At 42.0% G+C, this 13,638-nt stretch overlaps 1 protein-coding gene across 1 annotated transcript in view; it reads left to right on the top strand.

The window, feature by feature from the left end:
• The window catches only part of Gpr139 (G protein-coupled receptor 139), a 46,434-nt gene extending 34,138 nt beyond the window's left edge, over window positions 1-12,296 (top strand). The window contains exon 2 of the mRNA XM_034519675.2: window positions 7,861-12,296. Within this exon, the coding sequence (XP_034375566.1) occupies window positions 7,861-8,795 (935 nt within the window). The 3' untranslated portion in view covers window positions 8,796-12,296. The remainder of the gene's footprint in view (window positions 1-7,860) is intronic.
• The last annotated feature ends 1,342 nt before the right edge of the window (window positions 12,297-13,638 follow it).

The following is a 13,638-nucleotide window of genomic DNA, read 5'->3' as shown; positions in this document are numbered from 1 at the left end:
AAATAAAATCTAGCATCTCTCTCCCTAACTGAAAATATTTAAGTTGAGCAATGGTGTTCCTCTTAATCCCATCTCGTGGCACTAATCATTATTACTTAATTATGTTATTTTCATAGGTGTAAACATCCTGGAGACACTAGCAAACACCTGCTCTGCTTATCTATTGCAGCATTATAAAACCTCCATGACATAGAAGCTGAAAGCTAAGATTTATGGTTATGTGGTTATGTGCCCATGGTTCATGGATAGATGGAGATCCATGGGACAGGTCTCACTTTGGGGTTGCATCCAAGAGGCATGTGAGACTGTGATTCTGAACTCTATAGGTCTAAGCACCAAAGATGGAGACTCTTAGCTGAAGACCACTGACGCTAGGAGCTTAACTGAACCACTCATTCTGAGTACCCACATAAGATCTCTCCAAGTGATGTAGAAATCATAGAATTAAAAAAAAATGGGCTTCCAGAAGGAGTCATGGTCCCAAAGTAGATGTTCAAAATTTCTCTTATGACATAGCATCAACAGTCACACAAAGCCTTCCTGTCACCATAACAGGTCAATCACAAGACCAGATCAAGGCAAAGAGTCTATATAGACATGGACACCAGGGGATATGGTTTATTGGGAACTGTCAAAGAGACTAGCTATCACATTATTGGCATAGAGAAGTATCATCAGACTTTAACTTTTGTCTTAGTTAGAATTTTACTGCTGTGAACAGACTCTGCAACTCTTATAAAAGACATTTAATTGGGCTTGCCTACAGGTTCAGAGGTTCAGTCCATTATCATTATGGCAGAAAGTATGGCAGCATCCAGGCAGACATGGCACTGGAGGAGCTGAGAGTTCTACCTCTTATTCTAAAGGCAGCTAGGAGAAAACTACCATGTGTTTAGGAGTAGAGTCTCATTATGCAACCCCACAGTGACACACTTCCTCCAACGAGGCCACATCTCCTAATAGCGCCACTCCTTGGGCCAAGTATATTCAAACCACCACAACTACCTCATTAATTTTTCACTGTGTGTGTCTATGTTATGTGTTTGCACATTGTATAAAAATACACATGCCTAGGAATTCATGTAAGTTAGACAGGTTACCTGGTGTCCTTCTAGATCTCTCTCTATGCTGTTCCCTACTGACTTGGAGCTCTGTTTTTTAGCTAGTTAAAAAATTGGTGGTTAGCAAACATTAGCAATCCTCTTGTCTCCCCACCACCACAACCACCCACCCACCATGCTGTAGTTAAAGACACATGCAGGCACAGCTGAGTTTTAGCATGGGTGCTGGGAAACAGAACTCAGGTTACTATGCTTGTACAGAAAGTGCTCTTACACACTGAAGCATCTCCTCAGCCCTACCTGTCCAGAACATATTGATTAAATATATAAATTCAAGTACCAAAGGTCTAGTACTGTCTTCTGACTTGCCACCCTTTAGCCGTGTGTCCTCAACAATGGACTTAACCTCTCTGAGTCTCAAAGCTCTCAAATATACTAATGCCCTCATGTGGAAAATAAGATCAAAGGAGATGTGAAATGCCCAGGACATAGTAAATGTTGAATAAATGTTAGTTATTATTACACACTGAGATAATAAACTCATTGAAAAGTTAACTGTTAAAAATAAAAATTGGGAAAAACAGCAGAACTAAGAGAAATGACTCAGAGCTCCAAGTGCTCTGTCTGCCCAGCCAACTGTCTTTTCTAAGGACCCCACAGGAACTGCATAGCCATCGCAGACACTATGTGACCAAGACTATCTCTGAAAAACCTTGGCTTTTTCTCTGCAGCTAGTCTAGTAGTCTCTGGTCTAGTAGACCAGTTGCTGGGATGGTTTGATAAAAAGAGCTATGTTGTTCTTTCTCCAGATCTTCCCCAGTCTGAGGACTACAAATGGCAGGTGCAGGGAAAGAATTCTCTCAGAGATGCTCTGGGATTCCAGAGCATGGGCTTTCTGTTCCCTCAGAGCTTCAGCCTGCCCATCTGCACTAGAACAGAATAGATCCCTGAGCCAGTTGTCTTTAAAGAAAAGCTGTGAAATGCAATTTCAGGCAGTGGTGATTTGGGTTTCTCAGCTCATTCACCCCTTGCAAAGGTGCCCCGACTCTGTCAACACCACTTTCCCTTTGTGGAAAAATGTGTGATGGTGGAAAAGATGGATTGTTTTCATAAGGGAAGTTAGAGCAACATCGAGTCCTGAGAGTTGAGGTTTCAACCATCCTACTTCTTTTCTGAAAAATCAATATACTGTTCCCTCCAGCTCCCCCAAGCTCACCTCAAGGTCTCCTAAGTGTCCCCGATATTAGCCTGGGATTGGGGCAACCTCCCTGCTCACACAAAAGAAATGAGAAACTCCGTGTCTACAGATTAGTTTCTCAAGAGAGGCAATTACTAGAAACTTGAGGAAATGTCAAGTATGAATGCCTGGCAATTTTGTTGGCTTTGATGGCTTGCTTGACTTAAAGCACTCATTAGGTGGGGCTGGAATATTTTTGCAGCATTTCAACTTGGAGAATTTTTAGCTTGAAACTGGGTTCAGGTGGGGAGGAAGAGACAGGGACAGAGTCATTCTAGAGAGCATACTCAGAACATCTGCTGGGGACACCCTGGAATATACTCATCTCTGACCACTGGTAATTATAGAGGCCATAGGGAGAGAGAAGATTTGGGCACTGCTCTATGAGTGAAGAGAAGCTGTGAGAAATGACTTTTCTAAATTTGAGTCAAAGGCTTAAAACCCTCTCCTATGGCCAAAACTAAACAAAGTGGGGACCAAAGAGATGGCCCAGTGCGTAAGAGCATTTACTCTGCAAGCACAAGGACCTGAGTTTATATCCACAACACACATATAAAAAGAAATATTCAGACATAGCTACAGTGCCTACAGCCATGGCACTCTGGGAAAGACAGATGAATCCCAAGAGACCCATGTGCAACCAGCCTAGCTGAAATGAAAAGCTTCTAGTTCTGTGCGAGATCTTATCTCAAGGCAATAGGGTAGAGCCTGACAGCAGAAGAGACAAGATGTCCTGTTTTGACTTCTCCATGGTGTTCATGTGGGCATACACCCACACACTTACATTCATCTACCACATGCACCAAACCATAGACGCACAAAGGGAAAGGAAGGAAGGAAAGAGAGAGGAAGGGAGGGAGGGAGGGAGGGAGGGAGGGAGGGAGGGAGAAAGAAGGAAGAGTTTAATGTGGGGTAAAGTCAAAAAGAGTTAGAATCTTCCTGCTGTCTTCACTTTCTTTGTTTCTTTTGTTCTTTTTCTGATCCAAACATCCGAGCCTCAGTTTCCTCATCTGTAAAATGGCACACTATTCTGTTTTTTTTTTGTTGTTGTTGTTCTTTCCCATTACCTAGTTCATTCTCGAACCTTTGCACATGCAATTTTCACTGCCCAGAATCTTTTTCTATCAATGGTGGATTCTTTTTTTCTCACCTTGACTGAGCCCAAATGTCACTTCCCATCCCTTGCCTTCGTGGTGCACAGTATCATGATCTGGAATTTTCTTGTGCATTGCTGTGTGTTGGTTTGTATATTTATTCATTTATTCATTTACTCATTTATTTTGTCTTCTTTTTTTACTCTACCACCCCCATGATAGAAAGAAATTTTGCCAATTCCCATGTCTTCAGCACTTTGTGTGATGTCTATCTTTAAACAAACAAATGAATGAATCAAGAATGAATGAATGAATGAATGACAACCAGTCACACTCACCAAGCACTTACCATATGCTGGGTATATGTGTTCTCCTTGTGAAAACTGTCTTTTTTAATAGTTCTTTCATCTGAAGTCAACCTCATGAAGTGGATGGATGCTCTTATTAACCTCATTTTTTAAAGAAGGAAACTGAAGCACAAAGCAATTGAATAAATTTGCCTCACAACTATGAGCCAGTAAGTAACAGAGCCAGGATGGAACCCCAGAGCAGTCCCGCTCCGGACCCCACATACTTGGCTATTGGGTGTCCAATTTCATTAGTGCAATAAGGGCCTACAGACTGATTTCCAAGAAACTCTAATTGTATGAGATTAAGTCAGAGCCAGCAAGGACCAGAAGGCAGCCCTTTGATCCAGACACCCTTCCACCCTTCCGGAGCCTCTGCCCTCAACTCTATGCCTGCTCACGAGCTTCCCTATGCCCACTGTGCACATTCTCATTAACCTCTTCAGTATGCAGCCATTTGCAAGCTATTTCCACTCTGAGTGGAGACCCTGACTGTCTGCAACGCCAATTTGTGCCCACCTTCAGCCCATGCACGGGTCATTGCCTACAAATATAGATGCTAAATACTTGGTGGAAGGATTTCCAGATGAATAAAACATTTTGAAATGCTCTTGAAGAGAACACAACAAAGCTGTTTAATAAAAGAGAGCTATTAAATGCACACAAAAAATGCTTACAGAGCAAGCACAAATCAATAGAAGTGTTCTCTGCCTTAATGAGCCCAATGCCTCATGTGTTCCCAACACTGGGCCTTTGCACATGCTGTTTTCTTTATTGAAATGCCTTGTCCTTCCACATGTTTTCCTCAGAAACGTGTTTTCTGGTCACTTCTCCCAGCTACTCCTTCCTACTCTATACTAGAACCTGACTATCAGGTTATCCTACACTATAGCCTGATTTTATGCACTTTCTTCTACAGTTCTTTGGCCAATGTTTCTCTCAACCAGTAAATTCCAAGAGTGATTAAAGCAAAATAGACAACATCCGTCTCATTTACCATCTCTTCACTGTACACAACTCATAGCTTCTTAAAAATGTTGCTGAAAAAATAATAGTAAATAAATAGTTTTTTAAAAGTTGCTGAATGCACAAACTTTTGGGATGTCAAGCTTACAAATACAAACAGATTTTTTAAAGGGTAGTGCTTTCTGAGGTAGGATCTTCATGGGCTGTACACTCACTACTGATATCTATCAGGTATAATGAGTGGGTCCCCATCCTCTTGGAATTAATGTTATTAAATGATAATCTACAGCATGAACCTTGATCCTGGGCTCCAAGCCTGGCTAATATAACCAGCACTCTGATATGCCCAAGTACTTCAGGTAAGAGCAAGAATGACACAGGCTTAAACAGAATAATAGTTGGCACTGCCAGCTACTGAGAGGAGTGGCTGAGCTGGATTTGCACACTCAACTGTTGAGAGTATAAATTAGTTAAAACCACTTTACAGTTAGTTCTCATTATCTAATATAGAAGGTGTATACTGTAGGCTCATGAATTTCTACACTTGATTCCCAGTCAGTCAGAAGCTCCAGGACCTGAGTCTCAGGGAAGGTCCCGATGCCTGAGGGGCAGACTTTAGCTTCTACTGTGTCTCTGCCTCCCTACTGCAGACACAATGTGATCTGCCACCTCATGCTCTCACTACTGTGGCTTAAACTGTGAGCTAAAGAAATGATTCCTCAGTTAACTTGCTTCTTCTCTGGCGTCTGGCTACTGCAAGTATAATAACTACAGCGACGGATCCTAAAACATAGATGCACTTCTGTGTGCACTACCCAGAAAACCTCACCTAGACATGCTTCTCAGTGAGAGTCATAGTGAGATATGAACTAGCATGCTCATAATGGGACATCCTGAAATGAAAGTGCTGCAGAGAGGGGCGTGGTTTAAAGAATAAACTATATGTAAAATAAAAACTGTACTAAGTTGATGCAATGCTACGAAATTATGAGAACTCCAAACATTGACATAGCTAGGCCTCAAAAACACAGTGCTGAATAACAATAGGAAAGAATGGGATGGACTCAAATGCCAACTGTGTGGAGGAACAACAGCAGCAAACATCACCCTAGGCAGACTCTGGTTACCCCTAGAGAAAGAGAAGAAGGGAATCGCTGGCTTTGGAGCTATGTCAAAACTGACTTTACCTCTGCCTATAGTGCCATTCCTTTTAATAAAGTAATGAACCAAATATAAGAAAATGTTCAAATGCCCTTAGTTTCAGGACACGTGCACCAGGCTGTGTGGGTGTGCTTGAAGAAAAGGGGTTCTCTATGTGAACTATTGCATGATTTGCTTTGTGTTTGGGTGCAGGGTCTTGTCATGCAGCCGTGGCCAGCCTCAAGCTCCCTGCCAATCCTCTTGCTTTAGCCTCCCACAGGCTATGGTTATGGCATGCACTGTGACATCAGGCTTGGGTGATGTTTTAGATGGCTACCAAGAAATAAGAAATGGGAGGAGAGAGGAAATAAGGGAATGAGAGCAAGGTGGGGGGTAGAAAGAAAGGGAGGAGGAAGGGCAAGAGAGGGGGGAGAGGGGAGAGAGGAGAGAGACAGAGAGAGAGAGAGAGAGAGAGAGAGAGAGAGAGAGAGAGAGAGAGAGAGAGAGAGATAGATTCTGGCTTTGTTCCTAGACCTCCTACAAAGGACATAAGCTCTCTGTGACCTCATTTGCAAAGTAAGACTGACAGTGTCCAGAGTTGATCATAAGAATGAATGAGAATCAGTTTTATCTAAATAACTTTCAGACATCATTCATGCAGTTATTGCTTTTGAATTATTCCCTAATGCCTTTCTAAATGCATCTTATTCAGGGAAATTCATGTTTATAAAACTGATCAGAGACTGTGTGTGTGTGTGTGAGAGAGAGAGAGAGAGAGAGAGAGAGAGAGAGAGAGAGAGAGAGAGAGACAGACAGACAGACAGAGACAGACAGAGACAGAGAGAGAAGGCATGTGCATGTATTCATGTATTTTAAACATCCATCTCCTATCTGACCCTAGGAACAAGAATATTTTGCTATTACTTGAACAAAAACCATACACATGTATATACATATCAATTATTTATTGGCTGTGATTATCCTGAGGGAAAAGGGTGAGATGATTAGAAAACACAAGTAGAAGAGAAATGTCTATGTCTTTGTGATTGTTTTTCAGTGTGCACAATGTATGTTGATCGTTTGCTCCAAAAATCAATATGATTCACTTTAAAATTAATGTGAAGGTCATCCTTAAATGCACTTAAAAGGAGGTCCTAGAATCTAAGTCCGATAAAGGTTATTAAAAGGTCATGCTGCTGAAGATGTAGCCAAGTGGAAGGGAGTGTGTCAATATGTAAAAACCCTGGATTCTATCCCCAACACTGTAAGAAAGAAGGGGTGCAGCTCAAGTGCCTAGAGGCGACGCATCCTACCCTGTTGTAATTCCCACTTGTCTTGTTGCTGTCATAAATTGTCTAGGGGGGAAGGAAAGGCAACTGAAGGGAGGGAGGGTTTATTTTGGGATCACACTTTCAGGATACAACCTATCATGGAGGAAAAGTCACGGCAGCAGGAGCATGAAGCTGCTGGTCATTTGACATCCGTAGTTAGGAAACAGCAAGATGGAGACAAACTCAGCTGGCTTTGTCCTTTGTAGTCATCCAAGACCCCAATCCAAGGAACTGTGCCATTCATGCTTAAGATGGGTCTTCCCATCTCAATTAATTCCTTTATAGGCATGTTCAGAGGCTTGTAGCTCAGTGATTCTAGATCACCCAGTTGGTAATCATCTTTAACATTCACTCCCATATTTCCACACCCAGTCAGAGAAACATTTAGGATGAAAGATTCAATTCAGGGATACAGCACTGAATCTCCTGAGCCACATCTATTGTAGGATGTCAGTATCACCTTTAACAGTTGCATGAGGCACAAATAAACTACAACCTGAGTATATATTCAGATTGTGTCCATCTGTTTGACTTGTGTGATTTGTGGTGCTGAGTGTCCCCCAGAAACGCCCATGTGACCCTCTGACATCTATTGGTGTGCCTCTGAAACCTCAAGCCCAAGGCCTCACTGGTAGCCAACAGTTGTCTGCCTTGGGAATAACCTTGATTCTCTTCTCTCCACAGCAAATATCTTGACAGTCATTATCCTCTCTCAACTGGTAGCCAGGAGACAGAAGTCCTCCTACAACTATCTTCTGGCACTTGCTGCTGCTGATATCTTGGTCCTCTTTTTCATCGTCTTTGTGGATTTCCTGTTAGAAGATTTCATTCTGACCATGCAGATGCCTCCGATCCCTGACAAGATCATAGAAGTGCTAGAGTTCTCCTCTATCCACACTTCTATTTGGATTACGGTCCCCTTAACAGTTGACAGGTATATCGCTGTCTGTCACCCACTCAAATACCACACAGTTTCCTACCCAGCCAGGACCCGGAAAGTCATTCTGAGTGTTTACATCACCTGCTTCCTGACCAGTATCCCCTACTACTGGTGGCCTAACATCTGGACCGAAGACTACATCAGCACCTCCATGCATCATGTCCTTGTCTGGATCCACTGCTTCACCGTGTACCTGGTGCCCTGCTCCATCTTCTTCATCTTGAACTCAATCATTGTGTACAAGCTTAGAAGAAAAAGCAATTTCCGACTCCGTGGCTATTCCACAGGAAAGACCACTGCCATCTTGTTTACCATTACTTCTATCTTTGCCACCCTCTGGGCCCCCCGAATTATCATGATTCTCTACCACCTCTACGGAGCACCCATCCAGAACCCTTGGCTGGTCCACATAATGTTGGATGTTGCCAACATGCTGGCCCTTCTGAACACAGCCATCAACTTCTTCCTCTACTGCTTCATCAGCAAGCGCTTCCGTACCATGGCAGCTGCTACACTCAAAGCCTTGTTCAAGTGCCAGAAGCAGCCTGTACAGTTCTACACCAACCATAACTTTTCCATAACAAGTAGTCCCTGGATCTCACCAGCAAACTCACACTGCATCAAGATGCTGGTGTACCAGTATGACAAACACGGAAAGCCTATAAAAGTATCCCCGTGACCCCACAGGGCTGGCACTTGTGCCTCTGTGTAATCTGTTTCCAGATGAGAGGGTATCCCATCCTCTGGCTGAACAGCTCTCCTTAAGAGTGCTAACCTGATTTCCAATCTCCACAGACTGAGCAGCTCTCAGACTGGCAGATGAGAAGAGACGGAAGAGAAGAAAGGAGAGCATATATCTTGGTGTTTGGGTTTTTTTTTTTTCTTTTTTTATGCACTTATTTTCACAAAATCACACTGACGGCCAAAGTTCCTGTTGGCTTGAAGACGCCATTGGCACTTATAAATGCCATCATATTGTGACCAATAAAGACCACGGTAGAGAAGTAGTTAGTGCTGGTACCATCCACAGCCACTAGAAACCAACCACTCATGTGTGGTCCACCAAGCCACCATGGTGTGTAGCTGAGCCACACTCATCTTCCAAGAGTTGAGATCATTCGTCATTTTTCTGTTCCATTGTCAGCAGCTAGCAGGGCTGACTGATTTGGGATTTTTTTTTCAAAGATGCCCTTGGTCCTAGACAGAGCTATGGTCTACAAGTGGGCCTGGCAACTTTGGTTGCAGCATGACTACATGGGGAAAGGAACATGTCACATCCCATCCAAACTGTTACTGGAATGTCTATGGGAGGCTCCAAACCCACATGACTATGTCCCTTAGACTTGGAGTCTAAGGTGCAGATTTCTATTTGCCATAATGTATAGATTTTATGTCTCCTCTAAAACAAAGACCCTGCCTGGTATGTGGGGGAAAAGGAGGAATTCTTGAGCCCAGAAAAACAAAAAATCAAGCCCACTCTTGCCACTGTTTCAATTCATCCCCATGTCAGCTGTATACAATCCTTGCATTCAAAATCATCTTCCTGTGGCACCACACATGCTTCCCAGAGAAGCCTTTTCTGTGTCAAGCTGTTAGTCCTGCCCCTTGCTTGCTCAAGCCCTCAGCAATATTGCTTTACTTGAAGTGACTTCTTAACTGGAGATACTAGTCGGAGGGTCAGAAACTGCAGCTCTTCTGGTGGGAAGGGAGTGTGTAGTTCCCACCACAGCCCAGCTGGCATTGCCATATGAGACCCTAAATACAAACAAACTGACATAGAGGAGTGGCTGTGCCAACCACTGGTCTGTCCTTTGATGTAAGTGGCTCTCATTCGGGGGAGGGGTGCCAGTGATCAGTAAAGCTGTTTAACTCAGATGTTTCAAAGATACTAAACATTATTTATTATTTCCCCTTTGCCTCTTCAAGGTAAAAAAAAAATCTAGGATGTGGATAGGGGCTTCCCTGAGAATTACCACTTGTCTGTGCAGACGTATAACACACATATATATTAAACTATTAAACTGTTGTGTGGTGTGCTTTAAAAGGGATGTCCACACTAGAGTTATTCTTATTTTGCATTTTGTTTGTGCCCCCTTTCCAGATTCCCAGTATTCAAATCCATACCTGGTTTGGAAGAAATCTTCCAAATGATTTTTTAAACTATATGATATTTTTTGGGACCAAACTACACAGAGTCACCTGAAACACTTGGCCCCATAGGCTTGATTTGTACTGAATTTTCTGCCTAAATTGGAAGGCATGTCCCTATCATCTTAAGGGGTTTTGCAGCAAAGGAATGGGATGGAAAGGTCTCTGGAACAACACAAGTCCCAAACTTCCACAAAGGCCATTCAATACTAGCCCAGTTCAGTTTGAGGTTGTATTCTTCCTATCCCTGTTAAATGGCTTATGGGAGAATCTCACCAAACCCAATAGTTAGATTCTGAAGTCGGTGCAAAAGTGAATGACCTTATGGGGCTGTGGTTCCTGTCCAGAGTCCTCAGGAAAAAAAGACCTTGGAATACCCAAGAAGCTACATTTTGATCCAGCGTTGGGACAGGTTGCTGATACTTTGGTTGAAGATAATAGAGTCTGCTGATGTGTAGGGGGTATGTCCTATTATTGTGAGAACATCAGGACTAGCTGGATACAGCAAACCATGCCCACTGAAAAGTCTTCAGAAGCTACTCATGTGAGGGATGAGCTGAGTCCTGGCTTCCATCTCCCTTGCTCCCCAGAGTGAACTGTGAGCAAATCCCCCACTTCTCTTGAATTGTATTTCTTTCTTTCTTTTTCCCCAAGCATGAACAATTGAATGTATGTTCATTAGCTGTGTGTATGACACAATTCCATTGCACTTCCCCTGCAAGTAAACATTAACCAAAGGCTACCTATGCTGAGTATATATATATTGTATATGTGTGTGTGTTTATTTATTTTTTAAGATGCATATCTCTGAAAATGTTAGTTTGAGCTATACATAAATGATTCAAAGTGCAATATCTATAAAGGTCAAGCAATTCTTTTTTGAGAATGTACACAAGATGAAAAGTAAGTCTTTGACTCTCAATGCTGCCTGCTCTGTGTTTTTAATTGTATGTAAAACAATTATTTATTTAAAAGCTGGGTGTGTACTGGTAATGCTTTCCCCAGACACTCATTTATTACTTTTCTTAACAGTAGAGGTTCTATCAGGTAGGTATGGCAACATCTCTTTCTTCTTGGTGACATTTCTATTTCTCTGAGCAATTTTTCAAACTAATCCATAAAACCACTCCAGAGAGTCACTGTATCTTCTGTTTAAAATACACATGGATACTCCTTTGGTTAGGTTCCTATATATCATAGCCTATATATGTATGTATATATACATATGTATGTATGTATGCCTTTAGGATATATATATCCTAAAGTTTAAGATTTTAAGATTTCAGATGGAATATTCATTTATTATTTATATTAATAATAACAAACAATGATGATAATGTTTTCTTTTTAACCTTAAAGATTGCAAGCCTTTTCTTTCAGGCCAGGTTTGGAAGATGAAGCCTGTCACATAAACAGCTGCTGCTAAGGACAAACACCTTAGCCTGGGTTTTTGTGGTGCTTCTTTCAAAGACTGTTCACTATCACCTCCATTGCTGTATGATTTGTGTCCTTGGACATGGCGACAGCGCCACACATGTATATGCTGAGTCTTTTTCTTAACAACTGGAAGCCTGGGGAAAGGGATAAGGGAGACAGCAGGCAAACCATAAAAGATAAGCCATGTGAATGAATGAACATCCATGTTTCAACCACCTTGCAATAGGAAAGGGTTATTTTGCACAGCTGGTGCCTACACGTCCAGCATGGGGGACCCTTTGGAAGTGCATTAACGACTCTAATGTTGACTACTACTGCTCAAAAATGGAACACGAGGTTATCATCGAAAAACAGTAAATGCTCATATTTTCTTAACTAGATAATATATTGTGTTTGGACTAGTTTGTATTCTAATAAATTCTAATATGGTGCGCACTTGGTGTTTGCTATTTGCGTATATGTTCAACCAACTACAGAATGCTGGTTTTTATTCATATTATTTTTAATTGATAAATCATAATTGTATACAGTTATGGGGTGCAATGTGATGTTTTGATATGTATATTAAATGTGCAATGATTAAATTGAGCAAATTAACACACTGCCTCACTTACGTATTTGTACTAAGACATTTGAAACTTACCTCCGTGTCTATTTTTGTGATACATTATTTGAATTAGAGAACTTTTTCTGGGGAACAGATCTGAAAACATTCCTCTGTCTAACTGAATTTTTGTACCCTTTGGTCAATAGTTCTCCACTTCTTGCCACTCCCACCCCCCACTTCCCCAACCTTCTGATATCATTCTCTACCTGTATGGGCTCAATAGTTTGTTTGTTTGTTAAAGGGTTTTGTTGTTTCATATGATGTTTGTCTAGCCCTAAGTTATTTTATTTAGTATAATAGTCCCCAAATATCAAATTCTGATGAAAGCTTTTTTAATGTATTTATTGAATCGCTTTACATCCTAGTATCAGCCCTCCCTCTCCTCTCAGTACCCCTCATGCAGATCCTCCCACCATTCCTCCTTCCCCTTCTTCTCTTTAGGGGGAGCAGGACTAGGTGCATCCTCTCCCACTGAGGCCAGACCAGGTAGCCCAGTTAGGGGAATGAGACCCACAGGCAGGTAGGCAGCAGATTCAGGGGCACTCTCTGCACCAGTTGTTGGAGGACCCACATGAAGGCCAAGCTTCACATCTGCTACATATGTGCCAGGGGCTTAGGTCCAGCCCTTGTATGCTCTTTGGTTGGTGGTTCAGTCTCAGAGCCCCCAAGAGTTCAAAATAATTGACTCTGCTGGTCTTCTTACAGAGTGCCTGTCCTCTCTGGGCCCCTCAATCCTTCTCTCCCAGCTCCATCTAATATTTGGCTGTGGATTTTTTGCATCTCTTTCTATTATCTGCTGGGAAGAGCCTCTCAGAGGACAGTTATGTTAGGTTCCTGTCTGCAAGCATAACAAAGTATCATTAGTAGTGTCAGGGATTGGTGTTTGACCATGAGATGGGTCTCAATTTGGGCCAGTCATTGGATGGTCTTTCCCTCAGTCTCTGATCCGTCTTTGTCCCTGCACATCTTGTAGGCAGAACACATTATGGGCCAAAAGTTTTGTGGATGGGTTGCTATCCTTATCCCTATGCTGAAACTGATGAGAGTTTTTAAATGACCATTTTAGTTATATGTTGTGTTAAGTATTAGCATAAAACAGAATCCCAGGCTAGAGCGATGGCTTGGCTATTAAAGGCGAGGTTCAAAAAAATTAAAAAAAAAAAATAACGAAACAAAGATAAAACAGAATGTTACTTGCCTTCATGTTGGTCATATGGATTTCAGAAAGTTAGACCACAAAGTTCTGCTTCCTGTAATTCTAAATTGCTCATTAGTGGTTTTAAATCTGGGTTCTATTATGACTGTATCCTCTGTGCATCATTGAGGCAAT

This window comes from Arvicanthis niloticus, chromosome 1 (assembly GCF_011762505.2).
Source record: "Arvicanthis niloticus isolate mArvNil1 chromosome 1, mArvNil1.pat.X, whole genome shotgun sequence".
In the NCBI taxonomy this organism is placed as follows: domain Eukaryota; kingdom Metazoa; phylum Chordata; class Mammalia; order Rodentia; family Muridae; genus Arvicanthis; species Arvicanthis niloticus.
Note: the sequence above shows the minus strand (reverse complement) of the source record. Positions and strands in the feature narration are given on the sequence as shown.